Source organism: Bombina bombina, chromosome 5 (assembly GCF_027579735.1).
Source record: "Bombina bombina isolate aBomBom1 chromosome 5, aBomBom1.pri, whole genome shotgun sequence".
NCBI classification, from domain to species: Eukaryota; Metazoa; Chordata; class Amphibia; order Anura; family Bombinatoridae; genus Bombina; species Bombina bombina.
The window spans coordinates 530,393,735-530,421,618 of record NC_069503.1 but is presented as its reverse complement, the minus strand read 5'-3'; the positions used below and the strand labels follow the sequence as shown (position 1 = coordinate 530,421,618).

At 38.1% G+C, this 27,884-nt stretch overlaps 1 protein-coding gene across 1 annotated transcript in view; it reads left to right on the top strand.

Annotated features, from left to right (window-relative positions):
- LOC128660548 (TPR and ankyrin repeat-containing protein 1-like) overlaps positions 1–27,884 on the top strand; it is a 327,764-nt gene that overhangs the window by 6,008 nt on the left and 293,872 nt on the right. Inside the window, 6 exon segments of the mRNA XM_053714460.1 lie at positions 442–535; positions 5,229–5,381; positions 5,486–5,621; positions 10,839–10,989; positions 20,724–20,842; positions 27,203–27,286. Of these exon segments, the coding sequence (XP_053570435.1) occupies positions 510–535; positions 5,229–5,381; positions 5,486–5,621; positions 10,839–10,989; positions 20,724–20,842; positions 27,203–27,286 (669 nt within the window). The 5' untranslated portion in view covers positions 442–509.

Sequence of the window (27,884 nt, the reverse complement as noted above, 5' to 3'; positions counted from 1 at the left end):
GTGAGTACTTAGCAACAGGGCTTAATAAATACTAGATACCAATTTACTTCCATTATTAAAATGTGCACAATCTCTTTATATGCACAATTTCTGATACACCAGCGCTTACTGAATATGTGCAAGAGTTTGCTGTATATAAATGTAGGCAATTTGTGATTGGTTGATGGAGGTCACATGATATAGGGGAGGGAAAATGGAAGTAACTTTAAAATTTGTCAGAAAAAAACTACTACTCCATTTGAAATTCAGACCATTCTATTATACATTGTATTTTTATTATGCATTTGTTGATTATGCAATTCTACTGTTTTTAATGGTTGTTTAAGAACAAGTGTAAGTTATTTGTGTATTTTGGTGGAGATTATATTTGTAATAAGTTTGATGAAAAATGTTATTTGGCTTTGAGATGTGGAGTGTTTTTCTTTCTTTTTTTTGTTTCAGCAGGTTTCTTCTATTAATCCTGTACTACAGTTGGAGTGACTGCCCTTGTACTTCAAGGAGGGGGAACCATGAACTTTGCAAATCGCATTCCAGGGTAAAAATATAAATTTAAATAAAATGGTTGCTTTATTTTTCATTAAAAGTTTTAATTGCTGACCCGAGCATACTATGGGCCCGATGATCAGCTTGGCGAGAAATCATAGTACAGACTTCACTGGAGCTGAAATTACTGATTTCCTTTTCAAAAAAGGGTAGAGCCTGGAAAAGTAGATGCGCTGCCTCCCATAAAAATTAATGATGCTCTCTAGAATACAGAATCTACTATTTAACTTGAATTTGCTTCTAGTTTTTAGTACACATTACTTTTCTGACATGTAATTAAGTGTACTGGGAATTTTGGGCAAACAGAACCTGCATAAAGCTGACAAGATAAATCAGTGAAAATTGCAGGTGTAAAAAGTTTAGGAAATATCATGGAAATTATGAGAGAGATTCAGACACACCTTAGGAATTCTCCTTTTCAGTCCACTCTCTAAAACTCTGTTTTATTTTACATTGAGCAAATACAAAGTGCAATGTAATTCGCAAAAAGATACACAGAAATATACAAAGTGTGATCCTAAATAGAAACTTTCAAAGCATAATCAGAATTCTAAATACACTGTAGTATACATTATCTAAATGCATAAAAATACTAAATAGAAAGTGGAGAGCTTAAATGTAGTAAAACTTAAAGGACAAAATCTAAAGTCTAAATTGACATAAAATACAAAGCACAAACTGTAAATGTAACAAAACTCTGTCATGCAGTGCTGTGTTTAAAAAAAATAAAAAAAAAAAAAAAAATATATATATATATATATATATATATATATATATATATATATATATATATATATATATATATATATATATATAAATAAAATAAAAACCTAGAGACAGTCCCTGATAGGGAAATCCCCCCCCCCCAAAAAATGTTATAAATTAAGTGCACACACTGAACAAAGTCTAGTAAATGTATATGAAGTTTCCCAATGTTATGTATGGGTGCTCAACTTAACCCCTTAGTGACAACTGACGTACCAGGTACGTCCTGCAAAAACTGACAGTTAGTGACAATGGACGTACCTGGTACGTCAGTTGTCTAAGAGAGTGCTGGAAGCGATCGCAATCGCTTCCAGCAGCTCTCAGGGTATTGCAGTGATGCCTCGATATTGAGGCATCCTGCAATACCCTTTGAAAAGCATCCGATGCAGAGAGAGCCACTCTGTGGCCCTCTCTGCACCGGTAGCGATGGTGCCGTTCGTTGGTGGGTGGGTGGGAGCTTACAGGGGAGGCGGGTGGGCGGCCCATCGCTCCCCGGCATCCGGTTCCTGCAAGTGCTTTGTGCACGCCGGATGCTGGGAGCGTGCAGAGGGGGGCCTGCGGGGGCGCGCGCGCGTGCATGTGTGTATGTGCGCGCGCGCAGCAACCACTGACACCAATTATTAGAGAAGAGAGAGGGGGGGGCAGAAAACGTTTTTTTTTTTTTTTTTTTTAAATAATAGGATCTGGTAGGGGGATGGGGTTATTGGGGGGGGGCAGCTACACTACAGAAAAAGCTGTATTTAGCAAAAATAAAAAAAAAATAAACCTTTCTTTTTTGGGGAAAACTGGGTACTGGCAGACAGCTGCCAGTACCCAAGATGGTGGCAAATAGGTAGGTTGGGAGGGTTAGAGAGCTGTTTGGGGGGGATCAGGGAGGTTGGGGGCTAAGGCAGGGGTCCATCACAGATTAATAATTAAAAAAAAAAAAAAAAAAAAAAAAAACCTTTTATTTTAGTACTGGCAGACTTTCTGCCAGTACTTAAGATGGCGGGGACAATTGTGGGGTGGGGGAGGGAAGAGAGCTGTTTGGGAGGGATCAGCGGGTGGGATGTGTCAGGTGGGAGGCTGATCTCTACACTAAAGCTAAAATTAACCCTGCAAGCTCTCTACAAGCTACCTAATTAACCCCTTAACTGCTGGGCATAATACAAGTGTGGTGCGCAGCAGCAATTAGTGGCCTCCTAATTGCCAAAAAGCAACGCCAAAGCCATATATGTCTGCTATTTCTGAACAAAAGAGATCCCAGAGAAGCATTTACAACCATTTGTGACATAATTGCACAAGCTGTTTGTAAATAATTTCAGTGAGAAACCTAAAGTTTGTGAAAAATGTAACTTTTTTTTTATTTGCTCGCATTTGGCGGTGAAATGGTGGCATGAAATGTACCAAAATGGGCCTAGATCAATACTTTGGGTTGTCTACTACACTAAACTAAAGCTAAAATTAACCCTTCAAGGTCTCTACAAGCTCCCTAATTAACCCCTTCACTACTGGGCATAATACACGTGTGGTGCGCAGTGGCATTTAGCGGCCTTCTAATTACCAAAAAGCAATGCCAAAGCCATATAAGTTTGGTATTTCTGAACAAAGAGGATCCCAGAGAAGCATTTACAACCATTTGTGCCATAATTGCACAAACTGTTTGTAAATAATTTCAGTGAGAAACCTAAAGTTTGTGACAAAATTTGTGAAAAAGTGAACGATTTTTTTTATTTGCTCGCATTTGGCAGTGAAATGGTGGCATGAAATATACCAAAATGGGCATAAATCAATACTTTGGGTTGTCTTCTAAAAAAAAATATATACATGTCAAGGGATATTCAGAGATTACGGACAGATATCAGTGTTCCAATGTAACTAGCGCTAATTTTGAAAAAAAGTGGTTTGGAAATAGCAAAGTGCTACTTGTATTTATTGCCCTATAACTTGCAAAAAAAGCAAAGAACATGTAAACATTGGGTATTTCTAAACTCAGGACAAAATTTAGAAACTATTTAGCATGGGTGTTTTTTGGTGGTCGTAGATGTATAACAAATTTTTGGGGTCAAAGTTAGAAAAAGTGTGATTTTTTCAATTTTTTCATCATATTTTATATTTTTTTTTATAGTAAATTATAAGATATGATGAAAATAAGGTTATCTTTAGAAAGTCCATTTAATGGCGAGAAAAACGGTATATAATATGTGTGGGTACAGTAAATGAGTAAGAGGAAAATTACAGCTAAACACAAACACTGCAGAAATGTAAAAATAGCCATTGTCATTAAGGGTAAGAAAATTGAAAAATGGTCCGGTCATTAAGGGGTTAAAAGAGCAACTTTTTACCAATAATCGTGCATATAACGGATAGTTTCCAAATGAACAAGTCTTTCCACCTTTAACAAGCTATCCACTTTCTGGTCCTCAAAAAAATAAATAAAAAATAAATATATATATATATATATATATATATATATATACACACAGTCGTATGCAAAAGTTTAGGCACCCCTGACAATTTCCATGATTTTCATTTATAAATAATTGGGTGTTTGGATCAGCAATTTCATTTTGATCTATCAAATAACTGAAGGACACAGTAATATTTCAGTAGTGAAATGAGGTTTATTGGATTAACAGAAAATGTGCAATATGCATCAAAACAAAATTAGACAGGTGCATAAATTTGGGCACCCCAACAGAAATATTGCATCAGTATTTAGTAGAGCCTCCTTTAGCAGAAATAACAGCCTCTAGACGCTTCCTATAGCCTGTGATGAGTGTCTGGATGAAGGTATTTTGAACCATTCCTCCTTGCAAAACATCTCCAGTTCAGTTAGGTTTGATGGTTGCCGAGCATGGACAGCCCGCTTCAAATCACCTCATAGATTTTCAATGATATTCAGGTCTGGGGACAGGGATGAGCACAGAGAGCGCAGAAGAGCACAGAGCACAGAGAGCGGGTCTGAGAAATTGACATTTTAAAAAAAAAAAAGCACAGAGAGCGGGTCTGAAAAACTGACATATTTTAAAAAAATTCAAAGAGAATATAAATTTTAGAACGATAGCACTGATATAATGTTATATAATTCTGCACTATGTGCAGAATTATATAACATTATTTTTTTAGGTTTACTGGCCCTTTAATGGGCTCACCAAACCAATTGTGTGTTCCAATTAATCAGTGCTAGGTAGTTAAAGGTATTCAAATCAACAAAATGACAAGGGTGCCCAAATTTATGCACCTGTCTAATTTCGTCTTGATGCATATTGCACATTTTCTGTTAATCCCATAAGCCTTATTTCACTACTGAAATATTGCCGTGTCCTTCAGTTATTTGATAGATCAAAATGAAATTGCTGATCCAAACACCCAATTATTTATAAATGGAAATTTTCAGGGGTGCTTAAACTTTTGCATACAACTGTGTGTGTGTGATTACGCCTTGATAGGCGAAACATGTCAGCAGCAGTGTTTTTCAAGTTTTTGCTACCATTGTGATTTTCCAATATCATGTATGCTTGAATTTTTATCAGAAATAAATCAAGTTATGTTTTGGAAAGCCGTCTGCATCTTTCGTTTTTTGGTTGAGATATATATATATATATATATATATATATATATATATATATATATATATATATATATATATATATATATATATATATATATATACACACACACCAATCAAACAGGGAAATCTCTGCCTCATAACACACTCACAGTATTAATTTTATCTGTATGCCAGAAGTGTTCATACAGGGAAGTAAACATTCTACTACTATAGACACGCACAGGCAACTTAGATTAGAATTTGCCTTTTGAATGGAATGCTTTTTTAGTTCTGTATATTTGTGGTTTACCTTATTCTTTTGTTTTAAAGACCTGCTCATTCTACCTTTCTGCATTGTACATAATAAAATAATTTTTCTTTTTTACAGTATGAGTCCACAGTCTTACAGTCTTACAGTATTTCCGTTGGTAGAAGAGTTTAAAGCAATGGGAAATGAGCACTTTAAAAAGGAACGCTATGTGCAAGCACTTAAGGAATATAACAATGCTTTAGGAGTATTGTCACAGATAAATGTTATGGGGTAACTACAAAGCATGTATTTTCTATACGCAGCAAATTAAAAACACTAAGACTCTTCTTGGCAAAGGATTTTCTTTTTTAATAAAAGATTGTGTTTTATGTTAGGGTTCCTCCAAACTTTCAGAACACAGCAGCAGTACTGTTATGCAACCGTGCCAGTGCCCTATGTAAACTTGAGCAATGGGGTGAAGCATATATGTCTGCAATTGAGTGCCTGCGATTGGACATCCAATATGTTAAGGTATGTGTGCCTCATATATAAATAATTACAGTAGCCTCCTATGCTCCATTTATTAAGCAGTGGAGTCTGATTTGGAAACGTTGCTGTGCTGCTTACTGCACGTTAAGAAACAGTGATTTAACTCTGAAGTGGAGGAGTTAAAAGGAGATGAAGCCCACAATTTTTTCTTTCATTATTCGGATAGAGCATGCAATTTTAAACAACTTTCTAATTTACTTCTATTATCTAATTTGCTTAACTCTCTAGATATCCTTTGCTGAAAAGCATATCTAGATAGGCTCAGAATTGGCTGATTGGTGGCTACACATTGATGCAAACAGTTTTCAATGGGGTACGCTGAGCGCCTGCCTAAATAAGACCCTAGCTTTGGAAATTGACTCCTAGTAGTCAAAATTTAAAGTGAAATGAGGGGGGTGCCAAAGCGCCACAAAAGGCTGGGTCTGAGTTAGTAATTGCTAAAATCACAATTCAGCATGAAAAATGCATTTTATTCATATAAATATATGGTTTACAGATGATAAACAACTAACAAACAATAAAAGAAATAAACTGTGTTAAAAGTACAATTTAAAAATACTAGCCTTGATCAATGGCTAGTAAGGAACCACTAAAAGTACCTGGTTTCCCAGTACACAATACTCCAAAAAATTGGAATAAGGTAAACACTTTGACTATGGTCTAGTAAAGGTGGGACATATCGATGTCCTAAGATATATCTAAAAGATACAACAGCCTGTGTGTGCAAATATTTGAATGTTGATTAAGATAGATGAAATAACCCAAAGTGAATTGGTAAGGGTAAATTAAATCTGCTAGTTACAGCTGCGTGTGTGAGCTACAATGTGTGTCGTAAGAAATATATGACCTCACAGTACAGTTGAATCTAGCTTGTGTGTGGGTCAGGCACAAACCTAGTGTTGTACAATAAGTGGATAAGTGTTGTCCAATAGTGCATAAACTGGGTGATAATCCGTGAGTGTCAAAACTAGTGCGTGAACAAGATATAAACTTAAACTTCAAATAATCGTAGCCAAACAGAAAATCAATTGTGATAATTCAAATGGCGTGAAATAACAAAAACAAAATACAAAACATCAAAATTAACACTGTGAGTTATTCAACGGTGATAAACCATAACAATATTCAAAACCAGATTCAAAAGTCAAATTTCATAAATTAGAAGCAAACAATGAGAATCAAAAATCAGTGGCCACTGTGAAAAAAAGGAGAGTTATAGGTGAACAGTCAATATAACAGACAAAAATGTGATCCTAAAACCTTTTGTAAATGATAGCGTTCCTGCAATAATCCTGCAGCCGAAGCAGGAGTGAATTTAAGAAATGAAAGTCCTGATCTTCTCCGGTTTCAACGGTACCTAAAATAGTAAAAAACACAATAGTGCAGATAGTTTTCTTAATCATATATATATGTATATATTTATGATTAGGAAAACTATCTGCACTATTGTGTTTTTTACTATTTTAGGTACCGTTGAAACCGGAGAAGATCAGGACTTTTGTTTCTTAAATTCACTCCTGCTTCGGCTGCAGGATTATTGCAGGAACGCTATCATTTACAAAAGGTTTTAGGATCACATTTTTGTCTGTTGGATTGACTGTTCACCTATAACTCTCCTTTTTTTCACAGTGGCCACTGATTTTTGATTCTCATTGTTTGCTTCTAATTTATGAAATTTGACTTTTGAATCTGGTTTTGAATATTGTTATGGTTTATCACCGTTGAATAACTCAGTGTTAATTTTGATGTTTTGTATTTTGTTTTTGTTATTTCACGCCATTTGAATTATCACAATTGATTTTCTGTTTGGCTACGATTATTTGAAGTTTAAGTTTATATCTTGTTCACGCACTAGTTTTGACACTCACGGATTATCACCCAGTTTATGCACTATTGGATAACACTTATCCACTTATTGTACAACACTAGGTTTGTGCCTGACCCACACACAAGCTAGATTCAACTGTACTGTGAGGTCATATATTTCTTACGACACACATTGTAGCTCACACACGCAGCTGTAACTAGCAGATTTAATTTACCCTTACCAATTCACTTTGGGTTATTTCATCTATCTTAATCAACATCCAAATATTTGCACACACAGGCTGTTGTATCTTTTAGATATATCTTAGGACATCGATATGTCCCACCTTTACTAGACCATAGTCAAAGTGTTTACCTTATTCCAATTTTTTTGGAGTATTGTGTACTGGGAAACCAGGTACTTTTAGTGGTTTCTTACTAGCCATTGATCAAGGCTAGTATTTTTAAATTGTACTTTTAACGCAGTTTATTTCTTTTATTGTTTGTTAGTTGTTTATCATCTGTAAACCATATATTTATATGAATAAAATGCATTTTTCATGCTGAATTGTGATTTTAGCAATTACTAGCTCAGACCCAGCCTTTTGTGGCGCTTTGGCACCCCCCTCATTTCGCTACACATTGATGCCTCGTGATTGACTGACCCATGTGCATTGCTTTTTCTTCAACAAAGGATATCTAAAGAATGAAGCAAATTAGATAATATAAGTAAATTTGAATGTTGCTTAAAATTGTATTCTCTATCTGAATCATGAAAGAAATGTCTCTTTAATTACCCTGACTTAACGAGATCAGCGTGATATCAAATGCCCCTCTCTTGTGTAACTGGGCAGCGCTGCACAATCATTTCTTTGTGCAATAATACATTCAGGCAGTGTACAAACAGTGTCCACTGCTAAATTGCCACAAATTTGGGTTTACAGGTTCCCTAGCTAGGAACCTTGTCCACCTGTGAAATAATGAATAAATATAGGAATATGATAATATTAATCACAATATTTTCCTTATGCAGTAGTCCCCTATAAATTTTCCAAATTGTGCTAAAGCTTCAATTGCTCTAGGGGTGCATGATATAAAGAGAAGAAAAAACGTTTTTTGTAAAATATACAAATATATAGTCACATTTAAAAGGATAGGAAAGTCAAAATTAAACTTGCATGATTCAGATAGAGCATGCAATTTTAAAGGGACAGTAAACCTACAAAATAATGTTATATAATTCTGCACATAGTGCAGTATTATATAACATTAGCTTAGCCCCAACTTTATCCAACAAAGTATATCAGAGATATTTTATTACAAAGTTCAATTTTCCAGAACGCTGCTCCTGTCTCTACTGAGCCGTTTTGTTTGTTTTTTCTTCGAAGCGCATCGCGGGCACGCTGTCTATTCACAGCATGCCCGGTCGCGCCATTAAACTGAATGTAGCTTGCTACCGGACCAGTGATAGTAAATCCTAGTGTTTGTTATACGCCTGGATTTACCATCACTGCATGCTGAGTTAGAGCATCTTCTTTTTGCACTATTGCTTGTTTATATTTTTGGCTCACCCCAGTGTGTGGTCTAATTAGAGCAGCATAGATACAAATTACCAGCTATGTTTAACTCTGGGTTAGAGATGTATTGCCAGAGCTAAGTTTTCATTGCAAGGATTTTACTGATATAGGCAAGGCCAGGACATTGTGCTGCCTGGGTAAATGAATGACATGACAAGGCATCTCTTCGGCCACATCAGTCTAAACCAAACCATAGTCAGCAGACATCAAGATTAGGTGATAATTCCAGCAGATGGAAATCGTACTGACTGATACGCTGCTAATAGATCACATATTCGAGTTATTTGTTATAAACAAACACTATTAGCCACAATGCACTCTCCCTATGTGCCACCATTGCTTCATGACTCCTGGTCCCTCCTTTTGGTTGAATTATAGTTTTGGCCCTAAAGATGGGCAAGCAATAGTGCAACATTTTTTTTAACTTATTAAAGCATTTTTCAGTGTTATGCTCCTTTAAGACAATCTCACTGCTAAAGAAGAGCTGTATCAATTAGATTAAATTGTTTCAAAATTATAGTATACATTAATAAACTCTGAGCCACTGAGTTATGTAAATATTCTCTTACATTTTTTTATATATAAGGCCAAATTTTTATACTAAACATATTGTCTTACGGCGTTATTATTATTATTATACTTTATTTATGAAGCGCCAACATATTCCGCAGCGCTGTCTATGGATACAGTTCATTTAAATAAAACAATACAAGACTTGTAAGATACAGGACAAAATTTACAAACACATACAGGAGGAATTGAGGGCCCTATTCCCGTGGGAACTTACAATCTAGAAGGGAGGTTGAGAAACAGGAGGTGAGGACTGCAAGATTGAGAAAGATGTTAATACAGAGTTAGATGAGGGAAATGTTAGGTAAGTGAAATTAATTTATTATTGAGTTGGGTGGTAGGCTTCTCTGAACAGAAAAGTCTTCAGGGAGCATTTAAAGGAAGACAGATTAGGGCAAAGCCTGACAGCACGAGGGAGCGTGTTCCAGAGGGTAGGTGCTGCACAACAGAAGTCCTGCAGCCTAGCATGAGAGGAGAAGATAGTTGCGGATGCAAGGAGCAGGTCATTGTTGGATCTTAGTGGACGGGCTGTAGTATACTTGTGTATTAGAGAGGATAGGTAGAGGGGAGCGGCGTTGGTGAGAGCTTTGTATGTAAGGGTGAGAATTTTGAATTTAATTCTGCTGTGAATGGGGAGCCAATGAAGGGACTCGCAGAGAGGTGCAGCAGATACAGATCGACGGGAAAGGTGGATCAGCCTGGCAAAGGCATTTAGGATGGATTGAAGGGGGAGAGGCGGGAAAGAGGAAGGCCAGCAAGTAGGATATTGCAGTAGTCAATTCGGGAGATAACAAGGGAGTTGATTATTTGCTTTGTGGTGTCAGCGCTCCGAAAAGGGTGAATTTTGGAAATATTGTGTAGATGGTTGCGGCAGGATGTAGAAAGCGATTGGATATGGGGGGCGAAGGATAGATTTGAGTCAAGTGTGACTCTGAGGCAGCGGACTTGGGGTGATGGGGAAATGGTGATGCCGTCAACAGGGATAGAGAAGTCAGAAGTCGGTGTAGAGCTTGAGGGGGGGATAAGAAGGAGCTCAGTCTTGGAAATGTTAATCTTTAGGTGGTGAGAGGCCATCCAGGAAGAAATACCAGATAAGCAGTCGCTGACATGAGAAAGGACAGAGGGAGAGAGAGCAGGGGTGGAGAGGTAGATATGGGTGTCATCAGCATAGAGGTGATATTTGAAGCCATAACTGTTGATAAGTTTTCATGAAAATAAATAATGGTGACTATGTGTTCAAATCTAGGCTTACTACAGAGCTGGCCACTCCTTGATCATGTTGGGTAAAATCAATAATGCCCTAGAAATGTTTACCAAAGGTCTTCTGATGCTCGCTGGCACCTCTAAAATAGAAGATATAGCTGACTTTTTGACTGGCATCCTTATGGCATTTCAAGGTGAGAATACAGAATTTAGGCTTTTTTTTCTTCTATATTTAAGTGGGATAGCTAACTATTCTATGTGGACAAATAAACCCATTGTAATTTTGTGTGTGTATTTATGTTTGTGTGTATGTATGTGTGTGTATGTATGTATGTGTATATATATACAGGGAGTGCAGAATTATTAGGCAAATTAGTATTTTGACCACATCATCCTCTTTATGCATGTTGTCTTACTCCAAGCTGTATAGGCTCGAAAGCCTACTACCAATTAAGCATATTAGGTGATGTGCATCTCTGTAATGAGAAGGGGTGTGGTCTAATGACATCAACACCCTATATCAGGTGTGCATAATTATTAGGCAACTTCCTTTCCTTTGGCAAAATGGGTCAAAAGAAGGACTTGACAGGCTCAGAAAAGTAAAAAATAGTGAGATATCTTGCAGAGGGATGCAGCACTCTTAAAATTGCAAAGCTTCTGAAGCGTGATCATCGAACAATCAAGCGTTTCATTCAAAATAGTCAACAGGGTCGCAAGAAGCGTGTGGAAAAACCAAGGCGCAAAATAACTGCCCATGAACTGAGAAAAGTCAAGCGTGCAGCTGCCAAGATGCCACTTGCCACCAGTTTGGCCATATTTCAGAGCTGCAACATCACTGGAGTGCCCAAAAGCACAAGGTGTGCAATACTCGGAGACATGGCCAAGGTAAGAAAGGCTGAAAGACGACCACCACTGAACAAGACACACAAGCTGAAACGTCAAGACTGGGCCAAGAAATATCTCAAGACTGATTTTTCTAAGGTTTTATGGACTGATGAAATGAGAGTGAGTCTTGATGGGCCAGATGGATGGGCCCGTGGCTGGATTGGTAAAGGGCAGAGAGCTCCAGTCCGACTCAGACGCCAGCAAGGTGGAGGTGGAGTACTGGTTTGGGCTGGTATCATCAAAGATGAGCTTGTGGGGCCTTTTCGGGTTGAGGATGGAGTCAAGCTCAACTCCCAGTCCTACTGCCAGTTTCTGGAAGACACCTTCTTCAAGCAGTGGTACAGGAAGAAGTCTGCATCCTTCAAGAAAAACATGATTTTCATGCAGGACAATGCTCCATCACACGCGTCCAAGTACTCCACAGCGTGGCTGGCAAGAAAGGGTATAAAAGAAGAAAATCTAATGACATGGCCTCCTTGTTCACCTGATCTGAACCCCATTGAGAACCTGTGGTCCGTCATCAAATGTGAGATTTACAAGGAGGGAAAACAGTACACCTCTCTGAACAGTGTCTGGGAGGCTGTGGTTGCTGCTGCACGCAATGTTGATGGTGAACAGATCAAAACACTGACAGAATCCATAGATGGCAGGCTTTTGAGTGTCCTTGCAAAGAAAGGTGGCTATATTGGTCACTGATTTGTTTATGTTTTGTTTTTGAATGTCAGAAATGTATATTTGTGAATGTTGAGATGTTATATTGGTTTCACTGGTAAAAATAAATAATTGAAATGGGTATATATTTGTTTTTTGTTAAGTTGCCTAATAATTATGCACAGTAATAGTCACCTGCACACACAGATATCCCCCTAAAATAGCTAAAACTAAAAACAAACTAAAAACTACTTCCAAAAATATTCAGCTTTGATATTAATGAGTTTTTTGGGTTCATTGAGAACATGGTTGTTGTTCAATAATAAAATTAATCCTCAAAAATACAACTTGCCTAATAATTCTGCACTCCCTGTATACACACACACCACTCTCAAACTCGACTTGGTACACGTCCTATGAACCTGCAAAACTCACAGCCTGGGGTACTCACCAGCACTCAGACAGCTGCAGAGGTTTCAGGGACTTAGGCAGTTAACCCTTGACAGGCCTGGGTTCATAGGCCACAGGGAAATTTAGAAAACAAAATTGCTAAAACACATAGAAAATCTATTATCAAAGGTATTACTGTTTTTCAGTGGCATACACACATATGCTGTGAGTGCCCCATGCACTAGCATTTAAATACCACACCTCAGAGAGTCAGAAGTAGCTTGTATGACACAAATTTAAAAGTACATGAAATTTGTGTATAAACTCAAAATGAGACTGTGTTAAAACAGACCTCCTTAAAGGGACATTAAATAATCTTTTGTATACACAGCAAACATTAATCATTGCATTATAAAAATCTGCTTACAGAATAAAGTCTAGGGAAATGCTATTTTTAAAAATGTTGTTTATTTGAACTCTTTTGATGTTGCAAATTAGAGACCGATATGAATGCGCTTCTGCACATTTCAAGCAATCCCTATGCCGTATGTAGGAAGGTCAAGGTTCTGAGTTCCATGAAATTTTTTTCCAGCCTTTTAGAGGAGTTGGGAAAACTAAAATTTTCTGGTTTAAATTACAGGGAGGGAGGGGGAAAAATGAAAATGTTTTAGAGATAGAGAAAACAATTAATTTAAACATTTGATGCAGATATTTTATGCTCAGACTTCTATTTTGTGCTCTTTGCTTATGTAGTGAGCTAAGAAAAGTAATTTGTCTGGTGAATTCTATGTAATAAGCCAAGAAATTTGCATTACCTTATCAGTGTTGTTTTCAGGGCTTTCACCCCTTCAAAAAGCGTGCTAAAAAAACATTCTATGCGCCACATATGAAATCCTTCCGCCAGTGCACAGCCTGTCACAAGGCAAGTTATTAAAACGTAATTTTTGAAAGCCCAAGAATAGGAGGCAGCCCTAGTGGAATGAGCCGTAATTCTCTCAGGAGGCTGCTGTCCAGCTTTCTCATATGCAAAACAAATCCTACTTCTTAACCAGAGGGAAAGGGTAGTAGAAGTGGCCTTCTGACCCTTATGCTTTTCAGAGAAAACAACAGCACAGAAGATATTAGCTTGAAGGTAAAATTTTAGAGCACGCACAACATCCAGGTTATGCAAAAGATGTTCCTTATGAGAAGGATTAGGACAAAAAGAAGGATCAACAATTTCCTGATTAATGTTTCGATCTGACACCACTTTAGGGAGAAACCCCAATTTAGTACCAAGGACCGCCTTATCTGCATGAAAAATAAGGTATGGGGAATCACACTGCAGAGCCGAAAGCTCAGAAACTGCGAGCGTAAGAAATAGCAATAAGAAACCAAACCTTCCAAGATAACCATTTTATATCAACAACATGCATCGGCTCAAACAGAGCCTGCTGCAAAACTTTAAGAACTAGGTTAAGACTCCAAGGAGGAGCAACAGGTTTAAATACAGACCTGACCAGAGCCTGAACAAAAGCTTGAACATCTGGTAAATCTGCCAGGCGTTTGTGCAAAAGAATAGACAGTGCAGAAATCTGACCCTTCTGAGTACTGACTGACAAACCTTTCTCCAGGCCATCCTGAAGAAAAGATAACATTCGGGGAATCCTCACGCGGCTCCAGGAGAAACCCATAACTTCACACCAAAAAAGGTATTTATGCCATACCTTATGGTAAATTTTGCGAGTAACAGGTTTACGAGCCTGAAGCATAGTATCAATGACTGATTCAGAAAAGCCACGTCTAGACAGGACTAACGTCCAAACAGTTAGCTTCCTAGAATCTAGATTTGGATGGAGGAATGGACCCTGAATTAGAAGGTCCTTGCTCAGAGGTAACCTCCAAAGAGGAAGAGATGACATCTTCACTAGGTCCGCAAACCAGATCCTGCGAGGCCAGACAGGAGCTATTTGAAGCACAGATGGTCTCTCCTGTTTGATACGAGCAATGACTCGTGGAAGGAGAGCAAATGGACAAAACAGGTATGGTAGACCAAAAATCCCAGGAACCGCCAGAGCATCTATCAGAGCGGCCTGAGGATATCTTGATCCGTACTTTGGAAGTTTGGCGTTTTGACGAGACGCAATCAGATCCAACTCCCCATCTGAGAGTTATCCTTGAGAACACTTCCGATTGAAGAGCCCACTCCCCGGTATGAAAAGTCTGTCTGCTCAGAAAATTTGCCTCCCAATTGTCCACCCCTGGAATGTGGATGGCAGATAGGAGACAATCGTGAGCTTCCGCCCACTGCAGAATGCGAGTCACCTCCTTCATGGCCAAGGAACTTTGAGTTCCCCCTGGTGGTTGATGTAAGCCACTGAGGTAATGTTGTTCGATTGGAATCTGATTAACCGGACTAAAGATAATTGAGGCCAAGCTGTCAAGACATTAGAGATTGCTCTCAACTCCAAGATGTTTATGGGAAGAGAATACTCTTTCTGAGAACCCCAAACAGCTCCCCAGCCTAACAGGCTGGCGTCCGTAGTCACAATCACCCAGGAAGTGCCCCAAGACAGATGTTCCAGTGAAATCCAGCACGAGAGAGTCTCTTGTTAGGGGATCTAGATTTATCCTCTGCGATTAAATCTGACTGGTCTCCATTACATTGACTGAGCATGCAAAGCTGCAGCGTTCGCGGATGGAACAGAGCAAAAGGAATGTTGTCCATGGAAGCCATCATCAGACCAATCACCTCCATGCATTGAGCCACTGATGGACGAACAGCAGACTGGAGAGAAAGGCAGGAAGCAAGAACTTTGGATTTTCTGACATCCGTCAGGAAAATTTTCATGGACAGGGAATCTATGATTATCCCTAGGAAATACACTCTTGAATCTGGAACTAGAGAACACTTTTCCAGATTCACTTTCCACCATCTCTTTATGAGCTTTTGCTAGTTGAAAAGATGATGCTTGAACCAAGATGTCATCTAGATAAGGCGCTACAGCAATACCCTGGAATCTGATCACTGCCAATAGAGCCCCCAGAACCTTTGTGAATATTCTGGGAGCTGTGGCAAGACCAAACAAAAGTGCAACAAACTGGAAATGCTTGTCCAGAAAAGCAAACCTTTGAAACTGGTGATGATCCCTGTGAATTGGAACATGCTTCAGGTCTATAGTCGTCATGAACTGACCTTCCTGAACCAATGGAAGAATGGAACAAATAGTTTCCATCTTGAAGGACGGAACCCTGAGGAATTTGTTGAGGCATTGGGATTGGACGGAAAGTTCCCTCCTTTTTGGGAACCACAAATAGATTTGAATAGAATCCTTGACCTTGTAGAGGGACTGGTACAATAACTCCCAGGGAGGATAGGTCCTCTATTCAATTTAAGAAGGCCTGCCTCTTTACCTGGTTTGACGTTAGTCTTGACAGGAGATATCTGCCCCTTAGAGGGCAAGACTTGAATCCTATTTTAAAACCCTGGAATACTATGTCCACAGCCCATGGATCTGGGACATTGCTTATCCAAACCTGTCAAAAAAAAAAAAGGAAAACCTGCCCCCCACTTGATGCAGAATCGGATCGGGGGTGGGTCATTCATGCTGATTTAGAGTCAGCGGAAGGCGTTTTGTTTTCCCTTATTCCGAGGCTGGCTGGACTTCCAAGAGAACCTGAATTGGTCTGGTTTGGAAGAAGAAGAGGAAGTCTTCTGTCCCTTAAAGTTGCGAAAGGAACGGGAATTAGAAGCCTGTCGACCCTTAGGTCTATTCTTATTGTCCTGAGGTAGGAAAAATCCCTTTCCACCCGTAATCTCTGAAATGATTTCTGCCAGACCAGGACCGAAAAGGGTTTTACCTTTTATAAGGTAAAGCCAAAAGCTTGGCCTTTGAAGAAAGATCAGCCGACCAAGATTTTAACCACAGAGCTCTGCAAGCTAGAACAGTGAAGCTAGACATCTTAGTTCACAGTCTAATTGCCTGCATTTTGGCTTTGCAGATAAAGGTATTTGCCAGTTTAAAAACTTTGATCCTATCTTGGATCTCCTCTATCGTAGTCTTTTCTGATATCAGGTCAGACAGGGCATCACACCAATAAGATGCTGCTCCCACAACCGTTGCAATACTTGCCGCATGTTGCCACTGTAATCCTTGATGTATGTACATCTTTTTTTTTTTTTTTTTAAGTAAGCCTCTACATTCTTATCCATTGGATCCTTAAAGGAACAACTATCCTTTTATAGGAAAAGTAGTTTGTTTAGCTAGAGTAGAGATAACTCCCTCTACATTTGGCACAGTGCACCATGAGTCACGAATGGAGTCAGCAACAGGAAACATCTTTTTAAAAACAGGAGAAGGGGAAAAGGGAGTGTGATGGATACCCCGGCTACCCCAACTGGGTAGCTTCGCCAAACTGGTTCTGCTTCCTCCCTGCCAACTGCAGCTATGTAGCTAGCAAGTGACCACAGCCTGTAGCCACCCCTGATGCCCGACAGCACCAGTATTCAGGGTCCCACCCTGTGGCAGACTCCTGCTACCCAGACTAGGAAGCTCTGCCAGAGGGTCCTTCCTCTGCCTGGAACAGGCTTCTATGTAGCCCAGGAAATTGATTTTAGCAGGAGCCCACCCAAATAACTAGACATTAGCATTCAGGTGAAACAGGAACTGATTTTATTGTAAAACATACACTCCTTTTATACACACAGCTCACTGGACAATCCCACAATTTTCCCACCATTACCGCCCCTCCAGACAGACCAGCGCCTCCATAGCAGCCATAGTCCCACAGAATCCCAGGTGTGACAGATTCGGGGCGATCCCGGGGGAGCGGCGGCACTTCAGGGGTGTCATTTTTAGTCGGTTGAAGTTATGGGGGTAGGGGTGTCTAAAAACCCCGGTTCCCAAAGGAGCTCCCCTCCGGTAATCCCCCCCCCCCCCCACCTCTTGTCCTCCTTAGGGGCTACCAATCCCCAAAAGAGCCGAGCTCTGGGGCAAAGGGCCACTGGAGCGACCAGGGGTAAAGTTAGCAGGTGTCCTGCTGTTCTGTGGCAAACCAGGAGTTCCAGGAGCCCGGCCAGCCTGAGAGGGTTAGGCGGGTGTCAGTTGTAAGGTGGCTGACCGGGAGTTCCAGAAGCCCGGCCAGCCTAGGAGGGTTTTTCCTGGTCATAGATCAGCTCTTCCATGACCAAGTGTACATAGCAAAGCAACACAGCATGCATCTGGGAGATCCATAAGCCATGAAATGGCCAAATCTAATGTAACAGGGAGTGAGCCATGTAGTAGGGGTTGGGGGGGTAGCCTTAGCTGTCTGGTATCCGTGACAGGGAGCACCTGGCTTATTTCAGACATCTTGTCTGGAACAGTAAAAACATTCAAAGAAGAGGGAGAATCATAAACTCTAAGTTTAGTAGACTTTTTAGGGTTGACAGAAACCAAAGGTTCAGAGTCATCTAAAGTAGCTAGAACCTCATTCAGAAGCAACCGGAGATGTTCAAGCTTAAATCTGAAAGTAACCTCTTCAGATTCTGAAGATTTCTCCCCCAAAGTATCAAAGTCTGAGGTTTCACCTTTAGAAGCTACTGAAGTATCCTCCTCATCAGACATTTGGGAAAGACTGACCAATGCAGATTTAGAGAGGTCAGAAACCTTATGTTTAGATTTCCTCTTATGTTTTGCCGAGGTAGGGAAAGCAGATAAAGCTGCAGACACCGCAGAAGTTATCTGAGCAGCAAAATCTCCAGGCAAATAAACACCTCCAGGAGGTTGAGAGGGACTGCAGGGCACTGCATGTAAAACTACCATAGACTGGGACGTCTGAGGAGAAAGCTTAAGCATATCCTGAACAGCATTATCCTGAGAGACGATTGGCTCAGAAAAGAGTAATTTATCTTTAAATATTAGAGTCTTAGCCAAACATGAGGAACAAAATTGCATAGGTAAAACAATTTGGACCTCTGAACATAATACACATTTATCCATAGAAACAGAGTCTTGGTCTGTGTCCATAGTTGGAAGGTTCCCAAAACAATTAAAATTAACTGGTATGTCACTTTTAAGAGAAAGCAACAGTTATGACACTTTAATCAAACAAGCATATAATGCAGAAAAATATAAGTATAAGGAAATCGCATGCATTTAATTTCACTGTAAAAAATGAAATGCTGAGGGACCAGGAACGCTAAGTCTTCGATAGAACAGAGTGTCCGAGAAAAAACTGAGAGAAACTATAGCAGATTAAAAAAGCAAGATCTTTATAACCTCGCTAAGACGCACGCACTGCCTTTCACTCCGCTCAGATTAAGTAAAAGCCGAGAGCGGAGGTCACGTGACCGGGCCTCAGAAAGAAACTGCGCCACTAATAATGTACAAAATTAACCAATATGCAGCGGAACCCTTTTCTTATATCCATAAGCTTAATGGATAACATAGGAAGCCAAATAAAGGTCCTAGACCCTCCTTGTAACCCTTAAACAATACCCTTCAGCCAGTCTCTCTATGAAAGGGGAAAAATTAACCCCTTAAGTTTCACCCACTACAGTGCTTGCCAAACTGCCCCACTGATAACCCCTTAAGGGGATATACATGTCCAAGATGATGATCCACAAGAGGAATTAACCTCCAAAGTGTTGTCCTTCAGTACCTAGAAGGCAAATGCACTTACCTGTGGATACAGCTGCAGGGCAGGAACAGCTTCTTTAGGTGTGATAGACACCCCACCCTCTATCAGGGACCTGAAGAAAAAGAAAGAACAGAGTAACCAACCCTGGCTTTCTATGAAGGGGTAGCAACAATGTTAGAAATAAAGCAAAGACAACCTTGTCGCTTTCTAACTGCTAATAGCCACCATTACTCTTACTAAAGAGATTGACATGGACACAGCATAGCCCCTAATCCTTACTTGCAGGGAAAAGTACCCATAAAAGGATTAAATATCTTCAGACACCATCTTCACACATCCTCCATTGACAAAGGCAAAGAGAATGACTGGGGATTATGGGTAAGGGAAGTTACACTTAACAGCTTTGCTGGGGTGCTCTTTGCCGCCTCCTGCTGGCCAGGAGTTGAATATCCCACTAGTAATTAGAATGACGTTGTTGACTCTCTATGCCATAGGAAAAAAATAATAATATATATAATAACTAAGGGCGTGATATCTTACCATATAGTCAGACATTGTTGAATAATATTAATTTTTGGCTCTCACACTTACATAGAAAACAACTATCTTCACTGCATAAGTTGTCAACAACCAAAGACAAGTAGCGCTAATAGTAAGGGGCTGGGTGGATACGTTAACCGCAGAAAAAAAGCCTGTCTCCTCATGGTGGTTATTGCACATCTTCTTGTCCAATAAAGACCTAACTTAAAGGGACAGTCTATTCAAAATTAAAATTCTGAAGTAGACTTTCCCTTTAAAAAAAAATAAGAAAAGAAAAAAATAAGAAATATGGACTATATATATATATATATATATATATATATATCCCCTTAGGTTGTAATGTGTCCAACATGAAAATCCATTTAGCTTCCAATTGTAGTTATTTTTTGCTCCTGTCCCCTCCTCTTTTGGCAGCAGGAGCACGATTTATTAACATTATTCTCAGATCCTTCACAGTATGATTTCTCTCCAAGATAGTGTTTTTTTTTTTTTTTATGTACTGTAGTATAATGGATTTTTTACACAGTTTTTGTGATAATGATTAGCAGCTGATATAATTGTAATTAGTTTAATCACTTGCCTTGTGATAGGCTGTGCATTGCGGGTAGTGGTGCATAGTATGTTTGTTTTTTTTCCTCTCTTTAATTTGTCTGAAGAAGGGGTGAAAGCCACAAAAACGTTCACAATAAAGAGTGCATCCTGTCAGATTTGTTGTTGATATTGAAGACTGAGTTTTGTCTGTGAGAGTGTGCCTCTAAAGTGTGTGTGTATATATAAAATGTGCGTGTGAGTTGTGTGTATATATGCTCTGGCTGGTTAGGACATCTGCAGTATCTGATCGCTTCTTTTTTTTTTCAATCAGTAAACGGACATTACCACAGCTATTTTAGAAAGACATTTGAAATGGTCTTAAAAGAAAAGTACAACAAGGATATTTGGAAACGTGTATTTGAAAAATTGATACAAAAATCCATGTTCCCGGTAAGATTACATTTTTGTAGGTTTTTTTCTTTCTTCCATTCTTGTATTTAAAGATTATATTCTTGTCTCTTACAATGAAGCAGAGATGAAAAATGCACTTAAAAATTATTTGCAATATCATTAAAGGGAGATTGTACTAAAAACTATATCATGTATATGAAAAATCAGAACTGTTGAATTTTGGGGGGTTTTCTTGAAAAAATGTTGAGTAAAAGCTGTCAGAATTTAATTTGAAATAAATAGCCAGCAGTATTAGCTATGTACTTCCTGCCAATTATCGCTTGCTGTTAAAGGGACAGTAAACACCTATGCACCGTTTAATTATTGGTGCTGCCAATTTGGAACCTAGGTTAGACTGCAGGTATCTGCAGGAGAGTTACTGCACATGTGCAAACACATCAACACTGGAATGATGGGAAAGCTAGATTAAAAGAAGGCACCCATGACTAGAGTAAAGTGGGGCATATCCTCAAAATTGTGCTTCTAATTTGTGTTTAAAGGGACACTGAACCCAAATTTGTTATTTTATGATTCAGATAGAGCATGCAATTTTAAGCAACTTTGTAATTTACTCCTATTATCAATTTTTCTTCATTCTCTTGCTATCTTTGTTTTAAAAAGAAGGCATCTAAGCTTTTTGTGGTTTTAGAACTCTGGACAGCACTTTTTTTATTGGTGGATGAATGTATCCACCAATCAGCAAGAACAACCCAGGTTGTTCACCAAAAATGGGCCGGCATCTAAACTTACATTCTTGCATTTCAAATAAAGATACAAAGAGAATGAAGAAAATTTGATAATAGGAGTAAATAAGAAAGTTGCTTAAAATTGCATGCTCTATCTGAATCACGAAAGAAAAAATTTGGGTACAGTATCCCTTTAAGGACTGTTGGAGCAGAGGGGCATGCCTCTACCGGCCTTGTTCAGTACAGGAATTGCATATAAAACTGACAGTAATACTATTTAAAGGGATAGGAAACCCAAAAGTTTTCAGTCAGTCAGCTCACAACATTTTTAAAATGTTTCCAATTGAATTCTAATTATCAAATTTGCTTTGTTATCATATTATTCTTTGTTGAAGAATAACATGAGCACTACATGGCAGGAAATAGTTCTGCCATCTAGCACTCTTGCGAAGGGATAACATTCTTGCAAAACTGCTGCCCTATAGTGTTCCAGAAATGGGCACTCTCTTGAGCTTAAAGGGTCACTGAACCCAATTTTTTTTCTTTCGTGATTCAGATAGAGCATGCAATTTTAAGCAACTTTCTAATTTACTCCTATTATCATTTTTTCTTCGTTCTGTTGCTATCTTTATTTGAAAAAGAAGACATCTAAGCTTTTTTTTTTTTGGTTTAGAACTCTGGACAGCACTTTTTTATTGGTGGATAAATGTATCCACCAATCAGCAAGGACAACCCAGGTTGTTCACCAACAATGGGCCGGCATCTAAACTTACATTCTTGCATTTCAAATAAAGATACCAAGAGAATGAAGAAAATGTGATAATATGAGTAAATTAGAAAGTTGCTTAAAGGAACAGTTTACACCAGAATTTTTATTGTTTTAAAAGATAGATAATCCCTTTATTACCCATTCCCCAGTTTTGCATAACCATCGCAGTTATATTAATATACTTTTAACCTCTGTGATTATCTTGTATCTAAGCCTCTGCAAACTGCCCCTTTATTTCAGTTCTTTTGACAGTCTTGCAGTTTAGCCAATCAGTGCCTGCTCCCAGATAACTTCACGTGCACAAGCACAGTGTTATCTATATGAAATACGTGAACTAACACCCTCTAGTGGTGAAAAACTGTTAAATGCATTCTGAAAAGAGGTGGCCTTTAAGGTCTAAAAAATTAGCATATGAACCTCCTAGGTTTAGCTTTCAACTAAGAATACCAAGAGAACAAAGCAAAATTGGTGATAAAAGTAAATTGGAAAATTGTTTAAAATTACATGCCCTATCTGAATCATGAAAGTTTATTTTGGCCTAGACTGTCCCTTTAAAATGTCATGCTCTATCTGAATCACAAAAGAAAAAATTTTGGGTTCAGTGTCCCTTTAAGACCCTGCTTTTCAACAAAATATACCAAGAGAACGAAGAACATTAAATAATAGAAGTAAAATAGAACGTTGCTCTATCTGAATCATGACCGAAAAATATTGGATTTCATATCCCTCTTAAAATGCTTATTTTTGATGAAACAAGGTAAACAGACACAATTTATTTTCATTGAAACTTAGTGGATATTGTTATATCCAGTTTGTGAGTATATCCATTATTCCCTTTTTCACTATATGTTGTATATAATCATATTTATTTTTAATTTTCTTTGTTTACTATTTGTGTACACTATTTGTTTGGTGAATATTGACCACTTAATGTAAAAAAAAAATGCACAAAAACTGAATAGGATAGGAAGTGATTTTTCAAATACATTCATAGTAGTTTCATGGCCATTAAATAGGTTTGGAAAAAATATGACACACTTCTTTTTTTTTAATTACAAACACAAGATCTAATTATATAATGTATACAGATTAAAAGACTATTACAGGGAAATTCATTAGTGAATATCTTTAGTCGGTAGATCTAAAGTTAGTCTGGCTCTGTAAGCTTACTTGTTTAACCCCCCCCCCCCCCACTAAGGAGTTAAAGTACCGCTTTGGTGCCACAGAGAACTCACAGGTCCGGCAGTGCTGAAATGACATGCTTTTAAAGCATTGGAATATTACATTTTTGCACTATAATGGCCATTTACATAGTAACATAATAATATAGTAACATAGTAGATGATGAGGTTTGAAATCCCATTAAAAAGGTGACTCATTTAACACAATCATATAGCTGAATTCTGTTTCTAGCCAGAAATGTATCTAAACCATTTTTAAATGTATCTAAGGTTTTGGCATTTACTACCTCCTTAGGTTATGAGTTCCACAATTTGATTGCTCTTACAGTGAAATAACATTTGCATTGCTGCAGATTAAATCTCCAGTCCTCCAATCTTAAATTGTGACCTCTTGTCACAAACTGTTTTCTTGGAATAAACAGATTCTGCCATCTCTGTATATGTGCCTTGAATATATTTATATAAAGTAAAAATGTCACCTCTCAAGCACCTTTTTTTCTAGAGAAAACAGGCCCAATTTGGCTAACCTCTCCTTATAGCTTAAATTTCACATTCCCTTTAATAGTTTTGTGGCCCTTCTCTGAACTGAAGTCTGCAATGTATTTTTTTTTGAGATTGGTCCCCAGAACTGCACTCCATACTCAAGGCGAAGTCATACCAGGGATTTATAAAGTGACAGAATTATGTTTTCCTCCCCTGTATCAATGCCTCGTTTAATACATTCTAGTATCTTAGTAGCCTTAGAAGCTGCTGCCCTGCATTGTGCACCCATATTTAGCTTGTTATCTATTACTACTCCCAAAGCCCTTTCCTCCTCTGTTTTGCCAAGTCTAGTCCTATTTAAATAATAGGTTGCCTGCTTATTTTTACTTCAAAAATGTAGAACCTTGCATTTTCCAGTATTAAATCTCATTTTCCATTTACCTGCCCATTTTTCTAACATTTAAAACCCACTAATAACAATAAAGAATTCTGTCCGTATGCAGGTAACTTGGTATGGACTCCTGTTATATCTATGAAGGGTATAGCTGCACCTCACTAATGAGATACATAAAGTTTGTTGGATATGTCTGGGGTTAACTGTACAAAACTTTTGTTTACAAATTGACTCCCTGACATATACAGAATTTGACTGCTATGGATGGGACCAGACTGATCGCAAAGTTCTTTTCTGTAAAAAAAACTAGTAGACAAGAGACAGCCCATTGTGTTTCAACTCCCTGCTTTATAGTACCGCAAAACATTATCCAGCAAATTCAAATTACTGTTTGTATACAAAGTTGCATCTAAGCCTAAAATAAATTTAATTATAGAAATGTCCCTATCTTTTTCTAGCCAAATTTAATTATCTTTCATATACAAGATGCAGCATGCCGTCAGAAAGAGCAGGACTCTTCAAATAGATCTGTACTGCGTTAAAGGCACATAAAACCCAATTTTTTTTTCTTTCATGGTTTAGAAAGAGTATGCAATTTTAAACAACTTTCTAATTTACTTCTATCTACTACTACTTATCTAAATAGGCTCAGTAGCTGCTGATTGGTGGCTGCACATAGATGGCTCATGGGATTTGCTCATCCATATACATTGCTATTTCTTTAACAAAGGATATCTAAAAATACAAAGCAAATTAGATAATAGAAGTAAATTGGAATGCTGTTTAAAATTGTATTCTCTAACTGAATCATAAAAGAAAAATGTTGGGTTTGGTGTCACTTTAAATTTTTGTAAATCCAGTGCAGTTAGAGAGGAGAAAGCTTTGATTTTAAAATCTCGAATCCATGTGCCTATAATTGAATTGTTACATAGTTTTCCAGGTCTCCAGACTTAGTCTGCCTGCAGATCCGTATTTGCACCTCTGCTCTGTGTGGTTTTTTTATTTAATTTTTATTGGGCCATGTGTCAGTGCTGTTTTATTGCCGGTGTCCTCCTGTCATTGCACATGGAGACCTTAGAAAAACTGCTCTTCTCCAGCAGCCTGCACGACAGAATCGCAGGATGATTCCTCCTCCCTCTTCTGTCTGCTGCTTGTCAGGCTCAGTCCACTGGAGCAACAACAACAAAAAACTTCCAGAGTAACTTTTAATCGCTGGCTACCACAGAGAACTACAATAGTATTGCAGCCCTTTCTGGCAATCATAGGGTTAACTCGTCTTCATATGTTAGCTATGAGGGCAGTAGGTTATGTGAGAGGGGCTGTAGCTCTGTGTCCGTTAATCATTTAAAGGGATAGGAAAGTCAAAATTAAACTTGCATGATTCAGACAGATCAGGTCATTTTAAGACACTTTTAAATTAACTTCTATTTTCAAATGTGTTCGTTCTCTTAGTATCCCTTGTTAAAAAATTAATTTGCACATATCATACACTAGTGGGAGCTGCTAATTGGTGCCTGCACACATTTTGTCTCTTGTGATTGGCTAAATAGATATTTTAAGCTTCCTGTCAGTAGTGCAATGCTGTCCCTTCAGCAATGGATAACAAGAGAATTAAGAAAATGTGATAATAGAATTAAATTGGAAAGTTGTTTAAAATTGTATGTTCTATCGGAATCATAAAAGAAAATTTGGGGGTTTACTATCCCTTTAAATTTAAGTCTTTTAGGAGTTAGTCTGCTTTTATTTGTATTCTCTAGTTTAAAAGAGCAGATAACTGTAAATAGTCTCTTAGCATGTGTATGATATTGCATTTACAGGTAAATATTTCATTTTAATTTACAATGCTCTAGTTTATGTGGGTATTATATATAATATATATGTATATATGTGTGTGTGTGTGAGTGGCATTAACATCTTACCATCTTCTAGCCCTTTAATGTAACCTGACCTGTTGAAAGCAAAAGCAAAATTGTGAAATGTTGCCATTGTAGAGCTAAAGGGATAGTGAAGTCCAAATTAAACTTTCGTGATTCAGATAGAGCATGCAGTTTTTAAACAACTTTATAATTTACTTTTATCATAAAATTTGATTTGTTCTCTTGTTATTCTTAGTTGAAAGCTAAACCTAGGTAGGCTCATATGCTAATTTCTAAGCCCTTAAAGGCTACCTCTCATCTGAATGCATTTGACAGTTTCCACAACTAGAGGGCATTAGTTCATGTGTTTCATATAGATAACACTGTGCTCACGCACGTGAAGTTATTTAAGAGCAGCACTAATAGTCTGAAATGCAAGTCTGTCAAAAGATCTGAGCTAAGGAGGCAGTCAGCAGAAGCTTAGATACAAGGTAATTACAGAGGTAAAATTTATATTTCTATATCAGTTGTGGTTATGTAAAACTGGGTAATAAAATTTTTGGTGTTTACTATCCCTTTAATCAACACATTGTAAATAAGCTGGTGCTTCAGTGTAACTGCCTGTTTAAAACTCATTGCAGAAAGTTAAAAAAGCTCTGCCTTTGGGTACAAGATATGAGCCATCCAATTGTTCCCTCTAAGGCTAGTTTTGTGAGCGCCCCAGCAGTGAAAAAGTTAATTAGAGCAATTAGCAAACACTTCACAATGCAGACTGCAAGGTATGGTTCCCTTATTAACGGTTTCACTGCTGGGCCGCTCACACAATTAGCCTTAGAGGGAAGACTGGCACCCGTCCATATTTTATTTATAGCTTCTTCTTTTTTTTCCCTTTCTTTTTAAGGTTTAAGATATTGTTGGTATGTTCAAATCAGTTTGCTATGTTCAGGTGAAATGTTAACTTTTACATGTAATAACAACATTTTTTTTTCAGCAATGTCTGTTTTTAATGTCTCAACGTGAAATGCTTCCAAAGGATATCAAAGGCATTCGTGTATCTCTTAAGCCCATTTTTGAGGTACAGTATAAATATGGAATGTTTTATTAAGTGTATTAGCAACATTTCCACTTGTATAAGAAATGAGTAGGAGAGACCTAGAAATGTCACAAGATTTTTTTTTTCTTTTAATCTCTTACAAAATTACAATTACTAAACCATAAAATAGTGGCTTCTCCAGTCGTTTTTGTTTTCCATGGTTGCCATGGTTAAAAACCAACATTTTATGTTCATCGCTTATGTGAGATTATAGGATCTGTTGGCTTGATTGGCTTATCAAATAGCTAAATTCACTGTACTGTATTTCATTCCTTTGTATCCAAGTGGGTCATGGGTCTCTTCCTTCAAAAGGTGTGTTCCCAATATTTAAATGTTGTCTCCCTTGTCCTTCTACGTATGAAGGGAGATATGGGCTCCACAACAACCTCCTTTCACGTAAACCACTTTCAAATGGTGCCGTTAATCATCTTCACTATGGTTAATGTGTGTGTATTCTAAAGGTCATGCTATTGCTCATTTGAAAAGGGAAGTCACCTATTTCAAATGAGCAGTCTCATGTTTCTGTATATAGCAGATGGGGCTTTCTTAGTGCCCCTGCTCATCAAATAATGTTTCAAGC